General features: G+C 43.1%; 1 protein-coding gene across 1 annotated transcript in view; it reads right to left on the reverse strand.

Moving 5' to 3' along the window:
* The window catches only part of LOC124003816 (A disintegrin and metalloproteinase with thrombospondin motifs 9-like), a 45,175-nt gene extending 25,651 nt beyond the window's left edge, over positions 1-19,524 (reverse strand). The window contains exons 1-15 of the mRNA XM_046312408.1: positions 19,164-19,524; positions 18,507-18,904; positions 16,046-16,208; positions 8,867-9,162; positions 8,229-8,312; positions 7,994-8,118; positions 7,034-7,074; positions 6,737-6,842; positions 6,370-6,516; positions 5,825-5,966; positions 5,320-5,424; positions 1,838-1,983; positions 1,494-1,675; positions 1,068-1,204; positions 339-456 (exon numbers count right to left, since the gene is read on the reverse strand). Coding sequence (XP_046168364.1) covers positions 339-456; positions 1,068-1,204; positions 1,494-1,675; positions 1,838-1,983; positions 5,320-5,424; positions 5,825-5,966; positions 6,370-6,516; positions 6,737-6,842; positions 7,034-7,074; positions 7,994-8,118; positions 8,229-8,312; positions 8,867-9,162; positions 16,046-16,208; positions 18,507-18,904; positions 19,164-19,263 — 2,290 coding nt within the window. The 5' untranslated portion in view covers positions 19,264-19,524. The remainder of the gene's footprint in view (positions 1-338; positions 457-1,067; positions 1,205-1,493; positions 1,676-1,837; positions 1,984-5,319; positions 5,425-5,824; positions 5,967-6,369; positions 6,517-6,736; positions 6,843-7,033; positions 7,075-7,993; positions 8,119-8,228; positions 8,313-8,866; positions 9,163-16,045; positions 16,209-18,506; positions 18,905-19,163) is intronic.
* Between the last annotated feature and the right edge of the window lie 1,053 nt (positions 19,525-20,577).

Raw genomic sequence — 20,577 nt, forward strand, 5'->3', positions numbered from 1 at the left:
ATAAACCTGGATTAGCTAACACAGCGTGCCATTGAAACACGGGAGTGATGGTTGCTGATAATGGGACTCTGTACGCCTCTTTAGATATTCCATTAACAATCAGCCGTTTCCAGCTATAATAGTCATTTACAACATTAACAATGTCTACAATGTATTTCTGATCAATTGTATGTTATTTTAATGGACAATGTGCTTTTCTTTCAAAAACAAGGACATTTCTAAGTGACCCCAAACTTTTGAACAGTAGTGTATAATGGGCTAATGAAAAGCTTTCAGTGACCCGTTTCAGCCATTGTGATGATACATAGTTTGAATACCACGCCTGGCCCTAGGCTCACCGTAGCGCACCATGTTGAAGGTGCCTGCCACGGTCTTACACGAGGAGTTGTCACCACCACACACACCACACTTATCTCTCCTCGCCTTGGAATTCAACACATGGTCACATCCCGCTTGCTGCACAGGTATGAGAAGGAGAATGGAGAGGTGGTTAATGAGGAAAAGGAAGTGGAGGAGGAAGTGGAGGAGGAAGAAAAGGAGAAGGCAGATGATGAGAGGGAGGGAAAGGGGGGTATCGGACAGGATAGGATAAATATCCAACTTGTGCTACAACATAAAACTCATCACTCTCACTTTAATTTGCTTGGCAGATTCTCATTGATAAACATTGATGCAGCTAGGATTTTAGTATTTGTGAGATAATGTAACTAGAGTAGTGGCATTCTTATGAAATCCTGTACTGTACTCTGCAACACTCTGCTAGCCGCCAGGGATAAAAACCATATGACCTAAGAAAATAGTTGCCTAATACACAGAACCTAACCCGGTTAAGTGTGTTAAGTCCGTATCAGTGTAACACATCTGAAAGGAATTCCCTATCGTAAACAGCACCAAAGTGAAACTCTATTATGATATAGTTGGGTTTAGTTCAAGTTCCCTCTAATAGCGACCTCTGTGATCAATATTCTTCACATTTGAAAATAATGTCATTATCTTATTACTGTTATGAATGGTATATTAGGTTAGCTGTCAGACTGAAGCTGTTAAAGGCTGTGTGTCAGTCTCACCCTGCACAGGCCCTGTACACAGATGTCGTTGGTGTCGGGGCCACATGGCGTGCCATCGATGACCCGATCCCTGAGCTGATAGTAGGCGGTGCTGCCAGCCACCCTGCAAAACAGCTTACAGCGATCCTTCATCTGAACTACAGAACAGGAGAGGAAAGGGGAATGGTGAAAACAGTCCACTGACCACATTAAAGGGGCTAATGAATTCAACCATATGGATGCTCTAACAAGTTTACTTAGCGTCCTCAAGCTGGATCACATTGATTCACTGAGCACTCAGAGTGCTTTGAGCACATCTACAGGAAGCCTGAGTTTACTTACAGCACATTTCTAAAGGTCTAAACAGTCCAGTAAATATAGAGATTTTTCTCTGTGTTAGAAAGATTTAAAAACCAGAAGGTGTCAGGAGAGAGAAGATGTTCTTACTTCCGCTGTACTTGGGTACCCAGCGCACATTAGGAGGTAGACCGTTGATGTTGAAGTGCCGGCCGTCGAAGGCTGCACACTGCTCCTCTCTGAAGTCTCTCTTCTGCTTGGAGCAGGGCTCTGAGTTACATGAGCGGAACTTCATCCTGCGCCCCACACAGTACTTCCCCCCGTTCTTGGGCCTGGATGAAGGTGGTAAATAAATACATAGTCAAATCTTGTACTTTAGGATTGATAAGGAAATAATTAATTTAAGGAGCCTTGATGGTATGGTACATTGACCACGGCAGCCCCAAGGGAGACACAGTCCAGTAGATGTGCATGACTACAAAGGCTGTGCTTACATGGGTTGGTTGCACTCGCGGTCGGCGATTTTGATGCCCCCGCCACACGTCCGCGAGCAGGAGCCAAACGGAGACCAGCCTCCCCACGCCCCCTGCACTGGCGTGGGATCGTGCTCTTTGGTAATGCACTGGCCATGTTTACAGTGCTGTGGAGAGAGAGAGAAAGAGAGAGAGAGAGAGAGAGAGAGAGAGAGAGAGAGAGAGAGAGAGAGAGAGAGAGAGCAAATTACCGTACAACAGACCATGTATTCACCCTGCACACCCTAATTGACAACCAAACAAACCAAAACAAAGGCAAAGTCTTCTCATGCTTTGTTGATTTCAAAAAAGCCTTCGACTCAATCTGGCATGAGGGTCTGCTATACAAACTGATGGAAAGTGGTGTTGGGGGTAAAACATACGACATTATAAAATCCATGTACACAAACAACAAGTGTGCGGTTAAAATTGGCAAAAAACACACACATTTCTTCACACAGGGTCGTGGGGTTAGACAGGGATGCAGCTTAAGACATTGGCGGGGCACTAGAAAAGTATGCAGCACCCGGCCTCCCCTGCTAGAATAGTCAAATGTCTGCTGTTTGCTGATGATCTGGTGCTTCTGTTATAGCACCTAGATGCACAGATTCTGTCAGACCTGGGCCCTGACAGTAAATCTCAGTAAGACCAAAATAATGGTGTTCCAAAAAGGTCCAGTCACCAGGACCACAAATACAAATTCCATCTAGACACTGTTGCCCTAGAGCACACAAAAACTATACATACCTTGGCCTAAATATCAGCGCCACAGGTAACTTCCACAAAGCTGTGAACGATCTGAGAGACAAGGCAAGAAGGGCATTCTATGCCATCAAAAGAAACATATATTTCAACATACCAATTAGGATTTGGCTAAAAATACTTGAATCAGTCATAGAGCCCATTGCCCTTTATGGTTGTGAGGTCTGGGGTCCGCTCACCAACCAAGACTTCACAAAATGGGACAAACATCAAATTGAGACTCTGCACGCAGAATTCTGCAAAAATATCCTCAGTGTACAACGTAAAACACCAAATAATGCATGCAGAGCAGAATTAGGCCGATACCCACTAATTATCAAAATCCAGAAAAGAGCCGTTAAATTCTACAACCACCTAAAAGGAAGCGATTCACAAACCTTCCATAACAAAGCCATCACCTATAGAGAGATGAACCTAGAGAAGAGTCCCCTAAGCAAGCTGGTCCTGGGGCTCTGTTCACAAACACAAACACACCCTATAGAGCCCCAGGACAACAGCACAATTAGACCCAACCAAATCATGAGAAAACAAAAAGATAATTACTTAACACATTGGAAAGAATTAACAAAAAAACAGAACAAACTAGAATGCTATTTGGCCCTACACAGAGAGTACACAGCGGCAGAATACCTGACCACTGTGACTGACCCAAAATTAAGGAAAGTTTTGACTATGTACAGACTCAGTGAGCATAGCCTTGCTATTGGGAAAGGCCGCCGTAGGCAGACATGGCTCTCAAGAGAAGACAGGCTATGTGCTCACTGCCCACAAAATGAGGTGGAAACTGAGCTGCACTTCCTAACCTCCTGCCCAATGTATGACCATATTAGAGAGACATATTTCCCCAGATTACACAGATCCACAAAGAATTCGAAAACAAATCCAATTTTGAAAAACTCCCATATCTTTTGGGTGAAATTCCACAGTGTGCCATCACAGCAGCAAGATTTGTGACCTGTTGCCACGAGAAAAGGGCAACCAGTGAAGAACAAACACCATTGTAAATACAACCCATATTTATGCTTATTCATTTTATCTTGTGTCCTTTAACTATTTGTACATTGTATATATATATATAATATGACATTTGTAATGTCTTTACTGTTTTTAAACTTCTGTATGTGTAATGTTTACTGTTAATTTTTGTTGTTTTTCACTTTATACATTCACTTTGTATGTTGTCTACCTCACTTGCTTTGGCAATGTTAACACATGTTTCCCATGCCAATAAAGCCCTTGAATTGAATTGAAAATTGAATTGAGAGAGAGAGAGAGAGAGAGAGAGAGAGAGAGAGAGAGAGAGATGGTCCTTCTGTAGCTCAGTTGGTAGAGCATGGCGCTTGTAACGCCAGGGTAGTGGGTTCAATTCCCGGGACCACCCATACGTAGAATGTATGCACACATGACTGTAAGTCGCTTTGGATAAAAGCGTCTGCTAAATGGCATATATTATTATTATTATTATAGAGAGAGAGAGAGAGAGAGAGAGAGAGAGAGAGAGAGAGAGAGAGAGAGAGAGAGAGAGAGAGAGAGAGAGAGAGAGAGAGAGAGAGAAGAGGGGAGAAGAAGAGCATGAGATAATGAAACCTTAGCCCGCACACTGGCAACACATCTATCTGAAAGTACTTCACAACCTCCTTTGATGTTAATCTGGGAAAAATGACAAAACGAATGGAAAAAGACGGAACCCAGAAAGACATCCATTACAAATGTGTCTGTCTGAGGGTAAGTGAACTCAAAGGGGAAGATATGTTTCAGGTTATAGCGGAGGATCCATTTTCGTTGGCAACAACAACTGCATTGTAAAAGGCGGCAGCCTCAGTGTTGAAGGGTTGAGAAGGTTGGTTGGTTTGTGTGCAGGAATACAATGTGTAAACAGAGCAGGCACTGAACATGTGTGCTGTGGGACCTCGGCTCTTTTATGTCAGACAGACAGCCAGGAAGTGAAGAGTTTGGTAGAGGGCCTAATTAGAAGCAACACTAAACCAGTAATGCATAGGGAAATCTCCCCAAGCCTCTATTCACAGCTCTACCATAAGACTATTACTGCCTCATAATAATACCAGCTCTGGAGAAAACAAATCCATCCTAACCCAAGTTCCAAATATGTTTGAACAAATGAGGGATTTGGAGCAACTACCACGTGCACCCCAGTCATGGTCAATTATGAGTTTATATCCAGTTGTCATTGGTAGATTGATTTTGTGGCAGGCTTCTCTGAACTTGTTGTTTTATTTTGAAATTTGTGCTTTTGATTAAATAATAACAGATTTTAGAGTCATGAATCATTCAAATAGCAGCAGAAACAAAACAAGTTAAAATCAAAGTTTCCTTTGTGGTTATTTATGGGGTGTTTTTGACAGTTCATAACTTTGAACATTTCCAGTATGCCCCAGCATAGTGATTAAGCTGGCTTGGGGTGTATGTGAGTGTGTTTGTATGTTCATGCACAGGCAAATTAAACTATTTGATTATCTCTCTCTCTCTCTCTCTCTCTCTCTCTCTCTCTCTCTCTCTCTCTCTCTCTCTCTCTCTCTCTGTGTACACACTACATAAGTATCTGGTGCTAGTCTCTCATATTTTCCCACTTTTAATTTGATCTTTCTCTTTATCTCACCCTCTCCAATTATCACAATCTGTCCAGTTTCTTCCTTCTCCCTGTCAGATCCCTATATACTGTGGTAGATCTCTCTGCTACTTACCTTTCCTGGAGAGCACTCTGTTCCATCGGCCCAGGGCATGTGTTGGGTCCTGCAGCCCCTCTGGGCCCCCTCTGGGCTGGTGCACCACAGCCTGCGGCACTGGACCTGGAGAACACACACTGTTACCATTCCCCTGCCTCAGCCCCATCCACAAACACAGACACCGTGCTGTATACTCTTGTATCTCTTCCAAGGTGTGTTACCTTTAAACAAAACCTGAAACTAATCCCTGAGAAACATCAAGCCAAGTGGCTTGCAGGGCTTCACAGGAGGTGTAGCATGTAAACAAAATATTTAACATGCAGAAGGCCTAGCTGAGAGCCAACTGGGACAGCAATTGGATATTACATAACAGATTAAGGTGACTCTAGTATAGAATGTCTGGAGCCATAGACTACAGTAATGTAGGACTAGACAGTGAACTGAGTGTCTGGGTACTTTCTCGTCTTTGACAGACCAACGTACGAAACATGACATTTTAATTACGCATGGTGCATTCTCTTACCATATATGGGCACACCTGTGTCCCCGGCCCAAATATCAATTCACATTGTTTATTGACATTGTATATCCGTCCAGGCAGCTGCTGTGACAGACTGTATGGCCTAGAAATGGGCTCATCAAGTAAGCACTCTCCATACCCTGTGCTATTAAGAAATAAAAATAAAATGACTTAAACAAAAAACAAAAAAAACAAAGACACAAGCAGACAGAAAACACACTCAGTACAGGTGGACAGGCAGTATTCTATACAATAACAGAACCACTACTGTAATGTATGGACAGTACTACAAGGCTATTGCTATGAAAACAATACCTGGCGCTCTCTACAAACAAACAAATGATTTACAAATTCCAAACATACACTCACAACACAGAAGTAATATTGTTTCCCTTTAACCCAGAAATGTCCAGATACCAGTTCTGATTGAATAGTTGGTCATTTAACCCTTACTGCGATAAGAGCCTGGTGCTACTAACGCTATCGATAATAACACTTCTCCATAATGACATGAATGTCTATACTAGAAAACAATGGCCTTTACATACTCAAGGAACTCTGTGATGTATTTCCTGCTACACTTGGACCACATCCAGGGGTTAGTGTAGTGGTTGAGTGTGGGCGCCATCACATGCTGCTGTATTTTAACCCCCTCCTCTTTGCACTTGTTGCTGTCATCATGGGGCATGTTGAATCTGTCAGGGGGCCAAACCACAATTGAGAAAATGTATTCACCACAACACACAGGTCTAACCCTCTGACCCACCATCAATAAACCTAAATGTTTGGCTGATTGCTAAGCTAACTACTAAACCTCATCCTTTAGGCAGCAGATTCATAACACAGAGGGTTAACTGACTGAGCTGGTTGGGGTTAACATTAGCAGCTGGTCTGTGCCGGGGCCAGTGTACTCACACATGGCCCAGTTCATGGGCGATAGTAAACGCAGTGCTGAGTCCATTGTCCTCACTAATACTGCAACTTCTGTATGGATCACACACTGTACCCAGTTCTGCAAGCCCTGCAAACCAAGAGTATAATCATCATCATATTTGTTATTAGAGCAATGTCATCACCTTCATCATCATTACATTGTCATTAGCACCCTAAAAAGCAGCTTCATAATAAGTACATCAATATTATTATGAAACTGTCACCAATCAAACGTTATGTTGCAGTCTATATTGCATGTGTCTAGAGAACTCCTCTTACCTAATGTGTCACACTTGTCCCGCGCTCGACAGATGTCCTGCCTGTGAAGAACACACAGATGGAAGTTATGTCACTGGTTTCACACCCCAGAATCCCATTGCACACCAGAGAATAAATAAAATACAACATATTACAGCAACTTCTGGGGGTAGCCCCAACCGTGGCTCGAAGCTAGGACTGTCAACACAACACTTTAGCCGTTACCCCGAGAGATGGTGATGAGAATGGCTGTGTCATGGTAGCAGTGACAGCATACCTGGTGATGAGAATGGCTGTGTAGTGGTAGCAGTGACAGTGTATCTGGTGATGAGAATGGCTGTGTCGTGGTAGCAGTGACAGTGTACCTGGTGATGAGAATGGCTGTGTCGTGGTAGCAGTGACAGTGTATCTGGTGATGAGAATGGCTGTGTCGTGGTAGCAGTGACAGTGTACCTGGTGATGAGAATGGCTGTGTCGTGGTAGCAGTGACAGTGTATCTGGTGATGAGAATGGCTGTGTCGTGGTAGCAGTGACAGTGTACCTGGTGATGAGAATGGCTGTGTCGTGGTAGCAGTGACAGTGTACCTGGTGATGAGAATGGCTGTGTCGTGGTAGCAGTGACAGTGTACCTGGTGATGAGAATGGCTGTGTCGTGGTAGCAGTGACAGTGTACCTGGTGATGAGAATGGCTGTGTCGTGGTAGCAGTGACAGTGTACCTGGTGATGAGAATGGCTGTGTCGTGGTAGCAGTGACAGTGTACCTGGTGATGAGAATAGCTTTGTCGTGGTAGCTGTGACAGTGTACCTGGTGATGAGAATGGCTGTGTCGTGGTAGCTGTGACAGTGTACCTGGTGATGAGAATGGCTGTGTAGTGGTAGCAGTGACAGTATACCTGGTGATGAGAATGGCTGTGTCGTGGTAGCAGTGACAGTGTACCTGGTGATGAGAATGGCTGTGTCGTGGTAGCAGTGACAGTGTACCTGGTGATGAGAATGGCTGTGTCGTGGTGGGAGTGATGGTTCTCATCTTGGTGATTTTGCCTCTGTTGCCAGATACAGAAGTTCTTTAAAGTGGTCTGTGCATTGAAGGAAATGGTAGGGCCATCCTACAGTAGAGAGAACAAGGGAGAGGTTTACAGTACTGTATTGTGCTTCTGGGACTGATGAATGCATTGTATTTCTCTGAAAAGGATTAGAGTTTGTGTTGTAATCTTACCAGCTCATTGTTGATTATGACTAACTTCACAATCACAATGTTAATGAGATTTCCAATGCTAGGATCCTTGTAGATGGAAGACACCTGAAGGAAAAGATTATAGACAGAAAAATCTACATTTTTTTTTTTACATCCAATACATTTCATTACCCAACATTCATCAAACCCTTTAGGAGTGTACTCAATCAGTGGTTCAGACATTCAAAATCAACATGCAGTTTTAAGGGGAAGAAAACCTGGTCTCGTTGTCTTGTTTGAGAGGTGTATTATGGCTGCACTCAGATCCTGTAGCGAATGCAGACTGCCAAGATCAGAAGATAGGCCAGGCTAGCTACCCCCTAGGTTCTCAGCCATAGACTCCTGAGGAGGCCTTTATATGAAGTGGCCAGGAATATGCCATCTATGTGACATACCTGAGCTTATTTTTTCACTTTCATCAAAGCTGTCAGACAGCTTAACCTCATGCTGCCCCTCTTCTGACCGTTCGAACATGTTTGTTTACTCCTGCCATGGGCCTTACCCTCTGAGCCCTCCGCCAGCTGCCCATGGCCTGGGACACAACAGAATACAGCCACACTCCCCTACAATCAAAAAGGCTGGCTGGCCATTGGGAGGGTGGTTAACTGAGCAGAACTTACGATGGACATTAACGTGAGAATGTAGTGCTGAAGGTTGCTCCCGTGATGTTCCACCATCTTGCTGTCTGCTACCACCATGACTTCTACAAAGCGGGGATAGGAGAGGAAGCGCTTTGATCTCCTGTGAGGTCCTGAGTCACCGCTGCTTTCATTAGCCGGCCGTCTGCTGCTCTCTCTTTCTGATCTGGAGAGGGGATTGGCAGAGAGGCTCTCCAGGTCATTCAGCATGTCGCTGCTGTTGGCCATCGGAGGTCTCCTCACCTTGTCCCTGTTCCTCTTGTGTCTGTGTTTATGTCCTGGAAAAGAGATGGTCAGATGAAAATAATACTTTCAATATAAAACACAAGCTTATTCTACAAGCTTGTATGACAGGCTATTGCATTTATCAGACAATAAACTGTCATTCTCTTCCTAGAAAGTAGGGTTCAGTGGTATCCATTCCTGTCCCATACTGGGCTCTACTGTATTAACGGCAGTGCACACAAGGGGCGGTATTTCTTTCCAAGCGTAATTTGTTTTGACGCACCACAAAAATGTTAGCAGCAGGGATCTTGATACAAGCTTGATCTGACAAGCTAGCCCCTTAACTAGCAAGTTAGCAAACCAAATGCATAGCTGGAGCCCTGAGCAGGAGATAATTTATTTGGCAAATCTTAGATAGTTAACCTATAGTCATAAGCAGTGGAGTAGCACGCATTCCCAGTGTCATGCAGGTGAAAGAGGACCCAAAAGCGACTTGGCGAAAACAGAGTCTTTAATCCAGTAAAGTAAATACAATCAAAAAACACAACTTTCACTCGAAAAGACGAGGACAAACTGGAGACTCGATCTTGAACAGCAGGTGAACAGCAGGTTGCCTCGGGAAGGCACTTGAACCAAACAGACTCAGACACCTGCTCACCACGCAGCATCTGAGGAAAACACGACACGACAGGGCGATACACAAACACAGCACGGTGAATTCTAGACAAGGAACCGACAGGGCAGAAACGAATAACAAGGAGAGAAATAGGGACTCTAATCAGGGAAAAGGATCGGGAACAGGTGTGGGAAGACTAAATGATTGATTAGGGGAATAGGAACAGCTGGGAGCAGGAACGGAACGATAGAGAGAAGAGAGAGCGGGAGAGTGAGAGAGGGAGGGGGAGAGAGAGGGATAGAAAGAGGGAAAGAACCTAATAAGACCAGCAGAGGGAAACGAATAGAAGGAGAAGAACAGGGACAAGGCATGATAATCAATGACAAAACATGACACCCAGAGCTTTTTATGGCCACAATACATTTTTGATTTTTAAATCAATTGTTTTGACGGTATTGAAAACAATAACGTCAGTATTTCAAAGTATTTCAAAGTACTCTATACAGTATATAGAGTATACCGCTCATGCCTACTTGAAAGCACAGTTTTCTGCTACTGCCAGGGGATGCTTGTGAATGCATACAAAGTGAATATGCTACTGCTGTTTGTATATTATTGCTGAATGAATGAGACAAAACAAATGTGTTGAGGGCCATGGGCCTGGAGAGAGAAGGAGTGGGGAGGAGAGGAGAGGAGGACAGATGAGGGGGTGGGTTGCATTCACTTTAGGTAAGTCTGGCACTTGGCCAAGCACCAAAGATGGAGCAACGCCCCAACATCTCAAGGAGGAGCACCAAGGATGACTCAGGGTGACTTCTGAGTATGATTTTAATCTTGACATGACAACCAAATGTAATGGAGTAGCACAAATACCACTCCACTCTCCTTTTCGACCCAGTCTAGCACAAAAGTTTAGCTGTTTCTGCTACCCATGATTCTTATCAGACTGAAAGATATAACCTTTTTGAAAATCCAGAGCTACAAAGGGTCTTTGTAAAAGCTTGCACAATGTCTTATACAGTGCCTTGCAAAAGTATTCATCCCCCTTGAAGTTTTTCCTATTTTGTTGTATTACAACCTGTAATTTAAATAGATTTTTATTTGAATTTCATGTAATGGACATACACAAAATAGTCCAAATTGGTTAAGTGAAATGAGAAAAAATATATTTTTAAACCCCCCCGGAAAAGTGGTGGGTGCATATGTATTCACCCCCTTTGCAATGAAGCCCATAAATAAGATCTGGTGCAACCAATGACCTTCAGAAGTCACATAATTCGTTAAATAAAGTCCACCTGTGTGCAATCAGTGTCACATGATCTGAGTACATAATACACCTGTTCTGAAAGGCCCCAGAGTCTGCAACATCACTAAGCAAGGGACACCTCCAAGCAAGCGGCACCATGAAGAAAGACCAAGGAGCTCTCCAAACAGGTCAGGGACAAAGTTGTGGAGTAGTACAGGTCAGGGTTGGGTTATAAAAGAAATATCAGAAACTCTGAACATCCCAAGAGCACCATTAAATCCATTATAAACATTTTTTAAGAATATGGCACCACAACAAACTTGCCAAGAGAGTGCCGCCCACCAAAACTCACGGACCAGGCAAGGAGGGTATTGATCAGAGAGGCAACAAGGAGACCAAAGATAACCCTGAAGAAGCGGCAAGGCTCCACAGGGGAGATTGGAGTATCTGTCCATAGGACCATTTTAATCAGTACACTCCACAGAGCTGGGCTTTACAGGAGAGTGTCCAGAAAACAAATAAATACAGAAACACATTTGGTGTTCGCCAAAAGGCATGTGGGTGACTCTCCAAACATATGGAAGAAGGTACTCTGGTCAGATGATACTAAAATGAAGCTTTTTGGCCATCAAAGAAAGCATTATGTCTGGCGCAAACCCAACACCTCTCATCACCCCGAGAACACCATCAGCAGGGACAGGGGAAACTGGTCAGAATTTAAGGAATGTTGGATGGTGCTAAATACAGGGAAATTCTTGAGTGAAATCTGTTTCAGTCTTCCAGAGATTTGAGACTGGGACGGAGGTTCACCATCCAGCAGGACAATGACCCTAAGCATACTGCTAAAGCAACACTGGAGTGGTTTAAGGGGAAACATTTAAATGTCTTGGAATGGCCTATTCATAGCCCAGACCTCAATCCAGTTGAGAATCTGTGGTATGACTTAAAGATTGCTATACACCAGCGGAACCCATCTAACTTGAAGGAGCTGGAGCAGTTTTGCCTTGAAGAATGGGCAAAAATCCCAGTGGCTAGATGTGCCAAGCTTATAGAGACATACCCCAAGAGATTTGCTGCTGTAATTGCTGCAAAAGGTGGCTCTACAAAGTATTGACTTTGGGTGGGGGTGAATAGTTATGCACGCTCAAGTTTTCATTTTTTTCCTTATTATTTTATTTTCTTATTTCTTATTTATTTCACAATAAAAAAACATGTTACATCGTCAAAATGGTAGGCATGTTGAAATATATGAACTAAAATTAATTTTCAGGTCATAAAATCTCAGATGTAACACACACACACACACACACACACACACACACACACACACACACACACACACACACACACACACACACACACACACACACACACACACACACACACACACACACACACACACACACACACACACACACACACACACACACACACACACCTATGAGCAGTGAAATGTCTTGCATATTACTCAACATCCTTCAGATTTATTTTCATAGTAATTAAAACTTAAATGTTTGAAGTTGGCATCACTTTCCTACAATACAATTTACACAGTGTCTTCATGGTAGTGTGCCTATCGTGTTTTCTTATCAAATGATCACAGGAAGTACAAGAGTCAACAGGAACTTGTAGGAATAAACTGAGATTCGGCGATACTAGGAAGAACTTCCAAAATGGTTGTCCTGTGCATGAGGTGAAAAAGTACCCAGTTACAGGTAATTAGATGTAAAATGCATCAATATCCTGCCCTTTGAACTTGAAAACTTGATTAACCTCTGACTTTTTGGACATACTGCTTTGTGTTGTGCATAGCATCTGCATACAACTCTGTGTAATCAGTTGTTCATGTGAAATTGCTGTGCCACAATGTGTTTGACTGAAGGATGGTGAGATCATAAGAATGACTGGTTACAGTTACATTGTCTTTCAGATAATGTATGTCAGTCGCTAAAGAACCACTCATAACTTCTTATATCTGCCCATGAAGGAACTTCACTGGACTTTATGCAAACTGGAAACCATATATCCTGAGGCTGCATTTATTGTAGCTGGGGATTTTAACAAAGCTAATTTGAGACAAGGCTACCTAAATTCTATCAACATATCGATTGCTGTACACCAGCGAGTAACACGCTTGACCATTGCTACTCTAACTTCCACAATGCATACAAACAAGGCCCTCCCCCACCCTCATTTTGGCAAATCTGACCATGACTCCATCTTGTTGCTCCCCTCCTATAGGTAGAAAATAAAACAGGAAGCGCCTGTGTTTAGGGCTATCCAACGCTCTTCTGATCAATCGGATTCAACGCTTCAAGATTGCTTCGATCACGTGGACTGGGATATGTTCCAGGTAGCCTCAGATAATAACATTGACGTATACGCCGCCTCGGTGAGCGAGTTTATAAGGAAGTGTATAGGAGATGTTGCACCCACTGTGACTTAAAACCGTGGATTGCATTCGCGCAAAACTGGAAGCACGTACCACCGCATTTAATCATGGCAAGGCGACTGGAAATAAGGCAGAATACAAACAGTATAGTTATTTCCTCCGTAAGACAATCAAACAAGCAAATTGTATAGAGACAAAGTGGAGTCACAATTCAACGGCTCAAACACGAGACGTATGTGGCAGGGTCTACAGACAATCACGGATTACAAAAAGAAAACCAGCACGTCGCGGACATCGACGTCTTGCATCCAGAAAAATGTCAAACGTATTTACGTGCATTGAGAACAATGCAGTGCCAATGACTCGGTCCGCTGCCAAAGACTGTGGGCTCTCCTTCTCCGTGGTCGATGTGAGCAAAACATTTAAACATGTTCACCCTCGCAAGGTTGCCAGCTCAGACGGCATGTTTAGCCGCGTCCTCAGAGCATGTGCAGACCAGCTGGCTGGTGTGTTTACGGACATATTCAATCAATCCCTATCCCAGTCTGCTGTCCCCACATGCTTCAAGATGGCCACCGTTGTTCCTGTTCCCAAGAAAGCTAAGGTAACTGAACTAAATGACAATCGTCCCGTAGCACTCACTTCTGACATCATGAAGTGCTTTGAGAGACTAGTCAAGGATCATATCACCTCCACCCTACCTGATACCCTAGACCCACTTCAATTTGCTTACCGCCCCATTAGGTCCACAGACGATGCAATCGCCATCACATTGCACACTGCCCTATCCCATCAGGACAAGAGGAATACCTATGTAAGAATGCTGTTCATTGACTATAGCTCAGCATTCAACACCATAGTACCCTCCAAACTCATCATTAAGCTTGAGACCCTGGGTCTTGACCCCGCCCTGTGCAACTGGGTCCTGGACTTCCTGACGGGCCACCCCCAGGTGGTGAAGGTAGGAAGCAACATCTCCACTATGCTGATCCTCAACACTGGGGCCCCACAATGGTGCGTTCTCAGCCCCCTCCTGTACTCCCTGTTCACCCATGACTGCATGGCCATGCACGCCTCTAACTCAATCATCAAGTTTGCAGACGACACACCAGTGGTATGCTTGATGACCAACAATGACAAGACAAGCCTACAGGAAGGAGGTGAGAGCCCTTGGAGTGTAGTGTCAGGAAAATAACTTCTCACTCAATAGCAGCAAAACAAAAGAGATGATCATGGACTTCAGGAAACAGCAAAGGGAGCACCCCTCTATCCACATCGACGGGACAGCAGTGGAGAAGTTGTAAAGTTTTAAGTTCCTCGGTGTACATATCACCAACAAACTGAAATGGTCCACACACAGACAGTGTGGTGAAGAAGGTGCAACAGTGCCTCTTCAACCTCAGGAGGCTGAAAAAATGTGGCTTGTCACCTGAAAACCCTCACTATCTTATACAGGTGCACAATTGAGAGCATTCTGTCGGGCTGTATCACCGCCTGGTACGGCAACTGCACCGACCACAACCGCATTGGCTCTCCAGAGGGTGGTGCGGTCTGCACAACGCATCACCGGGGGCAAACTACCTGCCCTTCAGGACACCTACACCACCCGATGTCACAGAAAGGCAAAAAAGATCATCAAGGACAATAACCACCCGAGCCACTGCCTGTTCACCTCGTTTCCATCCAGAAGGTGAGGTCAGTACAAGTGCATCAAAGCTGGGACAGAGAGATAAACATCTTCCGTCTCAAGGCCATCAGATTGTTAAAGTCACCAGTAGCACAGACAGGCGGCTGCCAACCTACAGACTTGATATCATTGGCCACGTTAATAAATGGAACACTAGTCACATTAGTAATGCCACTTTAAGAATGTTTACATATCTCGCATTACTCATCTCATATGTATATAATGTATACTGTATCCTTCACTATCTATTCTTTACTATCTATTGCCGCTCTGTCACTGCTCATCCATATATTTTATACTTACATATTCGTATCCCATTTCTTTACTAGATTGTGTGTATTAGGTTTTGTTGTGTCATTTTTTAGATATTAGGTTTTGTTGTGGAATTGTTAGATTTTACCTGCTGCACCGTTGGATCTAGAAGCATAAGCATTTTCGCTACACTCACAATAACATCTGCATGTGACCAATAAGATTTGATTTGATTTGATTTACAACATTCATTCACAACTTCAAACAGTTTTTACTGTGTTTCCTCTGTTCTATGAGCAAAATGATGCCACTGCTTTACACCAAAGTCTAAACAAGCACAGTAGTATGGTCATTGGTCATGACTGTAATTGTAAAATGACTATAATAAGTTCCTATTGCGAATCATAGTTTTGGGATATAATACTGTAATTGAGAGACAATGATTATCCTTCCTTGCTTATGTCTGTGTGAACTTGTTAGTCTGGATAACGAGGGGTGTGTATCAGGCAGACTGAGACACACACACATACACATTTGTTTACACATTTAGCAGCTCTAAATAGGGAGTCCCATCCTCTCTCTTCTCCTCTCCACTCAGAGCCATCAGACACCAGGTGAAGGTTGAGTCTGTCAGCTGATCAAATGGCTTACGTAATGAAATTGACTCAGCTCTCTCGCGCTCTCAAAAAAAGCATCAGAACAAAAATCTCCATCGCATCTCTCCTCTAATCATTTCATTGTACCTGATGTGTCACAAGCAGTGTCCTCCCTGGCTGCCTCTTTCTTGGAGGCCTTCTTCCTGTACACAATATGAGGTTTGGTGTGTTCTTCTTCATAGTGTTCTCCATTGTAGCTGTGAAGGGGCTCCACAAAAAACTCCCCTTCTGGTGACCTGAAAGTGCCAAGCTGAGGGGGATAAAAAAAGGAGGAATCAGAATAGTTTGAAATGACTGCAGTAACATTGGAGCGTGGATTCGTACTGCATGGACACAGTCCAAAGCAAAGATTAGTTGAAATGCTCCTTGCCAGGGCCCCATTGGCTAGGCTTTTTTTTAACAAAGCTATTCATTTGATGAGAATGTGTTGAAATTCATGTATTTGCATGCATATTAGTAAAATGGTCCCTGAAAAAGATAGGCATCATAGGCCTCATTCTTCTCCTTTTCCCTATCAGAAAACAATGCAACTATTTTGGTTTGTTTCTTGGCACAGTTGGTAGACTTGGTGGAAGCCTTGTTGCATTTCACAAAGCACAGGCTGCACTACTAGCGAACTTGGAGGTCAAAGATACACCAGACAAGCAAAGTACAAAGCTAAGCAATGTGGAAACAGCACTCATTTCTAATTTAGATTGAGTTGGACAATGCTGCACTGGGTAATGCTACCAACCAATAGGGTGGCCCAGAGTGAACCTTATTCTCCATGAAAATGCATTTCATTGTTTATGTATGAGATTGAAACATCCTCAAATTAGGGAAAAGGGAATCTCATAAATATACTGTAGTTATGCTAAATGTAATGACCATCGGGAATATTCACCATTGTGCTCACATGCAAACAAGATACTGTATAACGACAACACTAAGTATTGATGTAGTTGTGGGAGCCACTCTCATTATGACGGATGATGATGACTCATGTAATATTAAAATGCAAAGTGGAATTGAAATGAGAAAGTTGTTTATTCATGGTAAGTGGATAAGATTCATAATTGATCAGTGTGCATATATCTACTTCTGACTGTTTCCCTGTGACTAGGTCCAGAGCAACTTACAAGACTTGGATGTATGTATTAATAGATTATAAATGCTTAATCATTTTCACCTTTTAACAGTGCATTTTATTGGCTTGAATCACACCCAGACCAACTTTAACTTAGCTTTCTTTCAATGTGAAATGATATCCACAAGCATACCAACTAGGCCTACGGTGCAGGCAAGCCCCATTTCTTTGATTTGTGATGACCTCAATGATGTTCACATCAGGCAGTTAGTTAATAACTGTTATCAATCTGTAAGTATCCCAAGGGGACTTCTCCTCAGTGGTGTAAAGTACTTAAGTAAAAATACTTTAAAGTACTACTTAAGTTGTTTTGGGCGGTATTTGTACTTTACTTTACTATTTATATTTTTGACTACTTTTACTTTTACTTCACTACATTCCTAAAGAAAATTCTGTACCTTTTACTCCATGTATTTTCCCCTGACACCCAAAAGTACTCATTACATTTTGAATGCTTAGCAGGACAGAAAAATTGTCCAATACACGCACTTATCAAGAAAACATCCCTGGTCATCCCTACTGCCTCTGATCTGCAGACTCACTAAACATGCATGCTTTGTTGGTAATTAAATACACAAATAAAATGGTGCCTTCTGGTTTGCTTAATATAAGGAATTTTGAATAATGTATACTTTTACTTTTGTACTTAAGTATATTTGGGGAATTACATTTACTTTTGATACGTAGGTATACTTAAAACCAATATATATAATTTTTAATCAGCCTTTATGTAACTAGGCAAATCAGTTAAGAACAAATGCGTATTTATAATGATGGCCTTTTAGACTTTTACTCAATTTGTATATTACTGGGTGAATTTAATTTTTACTTGAGTATTTTTCTATGAAGGTATCTTTACTTTTACTCAAGTATGACAAATGGGTACTTTTTCCACCACTGCTTCGACTCCACAACGTCATGCATGCATGGAGTTTATGTTCGGAGTCGGACTGAATCGTGATGACGTCAGCACCCCTGGCGCTCCCTCTTCACTATTGTGCGTAGGACGTCACCAGCGACCGGAGGAGCATGCATGAAGGGTGAATGATGGATGCAGTGGATGAACACAAGAGAGAGGACTTCTATGCTCGACGTTATTTATCTATGCAGCTCGTTTTAGATTGTCAGGGATACAAGAGCTAACATAATGCCTTATTCTTACTAACAGTCATCGATTGCATGTTGAACACAAATCCACAAAGCTGGACAGGCACGCTTTGTGCAGAAGTAGAAATGCACTCCGTTGCCAGGGAAATGTTCTCATGTTGCCATAGTATTATTATGTGAACAGCTGCATACTAAACAATTGGCATTACAGTATCATATCTAGTCATACAACATGTGCGCCTATCATAGTGCAGACTAGAGAAACATTCTAGCACACTGTATCAAGGGAGGGCAAATCAAAGTGCTTGGACTCACCAATCCAGAGCAGAGACTGATGACTGCGGTGTGCTCCGTTTCAGCATTCACATGTCCTTTAAAGAAGCAATGCTGATACTCCGTATCCTCCTCCGCCTCCACCCCCGGTGTGAAATCCGTGATGTTACTATCGGTAAGTGCTCCTAGTACTGTCACAGTGTATAGCGGAGCAATAAATCCGGACTCGAGTGTCAGGTTGAGGTGATAGCTCTGTCCGAAAGCAGATATTTTGTAATGGATTGTTCGAGAGTCCCATTGATCAGAGGAGTTGCCATGGATATCGTGCACACTCCGCCGTTTCCTTTTGAAGTGCACACTCGTGGGAAAATTGTCACCGGCTTCATTCACTCGCGCCGGATTCACAATCTCGTATGCGCCAAGCTGCTCGGACACTTTAGCTGGTGAAGAAAGCCATGGTATAACGGCTGTAGCATAAGCAATGATAATAAATAATAACAATAATAATAATAATGTTATATGAGTTAATTACGTTTGCCCTGTGAAATGAAGCCATTCAAGAAACATAAGACCATTATACATGTATTGTAAGTCATGTGCTTTGCTGATCCTGAAAAAGTCATTCATTCTCCATCTGCCGGTTACAAAATAACACATCACAGGGTAAAAATGTTTTTGGGGCAGGTCGAAATACTTTACCTTTTCTTGAATTCAATAGCGATTTCTCCGTTGATAACACTACATTCAAACCGTCAGGGAGAAATAGCAGAAACCCTAGTCCCCAAAACAGCACATGCATGATTGTCCACGTTAAGTAGAGAGCAGCACCCCCGAATACAAGTATTCCTCTTGCACACAGCTGCTCCGGTCTCTCGGGCTTTCCAACGTATTCAAGTGCTTGTGCATCTGCCACATCCAAATCGACTATGATTGACTATTGGTTGCTGGGGGGTTTCTCACCGGTAACGTGCGTTGGGTCGTGAGCGGTTCGCGGATCCCCTGGCGAACATGCATACTGCAGAGAGAGGGGCCGGTTGTAGGCTACAGACAGACAACTATGGTGGGCTACACTGCAGGCACCAGACTGCCGATGTTGGGGCGGGTTTAGTGAAAAGGTAGGCTACATTACTGGAGCACGCCCCTCAACCAAGCCACTCCCGTTTCTTAGAGAGTGACTTGACAGACATATTTTACTTATTATTGTGGTATCACTGCAATTACTTGAGAAACACCTTCAATTATGATTGCTGGCGGTGGTGTTGCAGTTCTCCATGAAGAAACCATGAAGGTAGTAGCTGGATAAGCAATGAGAAATGTCAACATTCGAGTTAAAAATACATTATAATGGCATAATTGACTGTTAATGATAGTCACTTTATTAGGCTACATCCTCCTCCTGACATTAGCCTACATTGGGTCCTTTGTATAGACACCGCAGTTAAGCTCAAAGGGCTTCAAGCTACTCCACATGAAGCCTACTCGGGCTATTCTACCTCACTCACTGTGTCTTCACAAATGAGGATTGGGGATCTTTACATTTAGAATTGAAAGTGAGTTCTTTAAATGTCTTCCCCAACTCTCTCACACACACACACACACACACACACACACACACACACACACACACACACACACACACACACACACACACACACACACACACACACACACACACACACACACACACACACACACACACACACACACACACACACACACACACACACACACACACACACACACACACACACACACACACACACACACACACACACACACACATAGATATCATCATATTATGCAAAGACACAGTTTGTTCTTCAACATTATCATACGTGAAAGATAAGTAGCCTAGAAGGCTCTGTCAATAAAATAGGATATGAAGAAATATGTTCTCACCAGGCAGTCATATTCTTGAGATTAAAACTAGTCTAAATATCTTTGTTACAACACAAACCAGGGCTAGAAGTAGGCATTTCACCGGTCTCCTCCTCAGAGACCTTACGTAGTGATAAATGTTAGCAGGTGGGACGTTACAGCTAATTTCTTTGGTACAATCAACACAAATGACCATTAGAACCATTAACATGGTTTGCAGGTGCCCACCTATGTC

Source organism: Oncorhynchus gorbuscha, linkage group LG18 (genome assembly GCF_021184085.1).
Source record: "Oncorhynchus gorbuscha isolate QuinsamMale2020 ecotype Even-year linkage group LG18, OgorEven_v1.0, whole genome shotgun sequence".
NCBI lineage: Eukaryota > Metazoa > Chordata > Actinopteri > Salmoniformes > Salmonidae > Oncorhynchus > Oncorhynchus gorbuscha.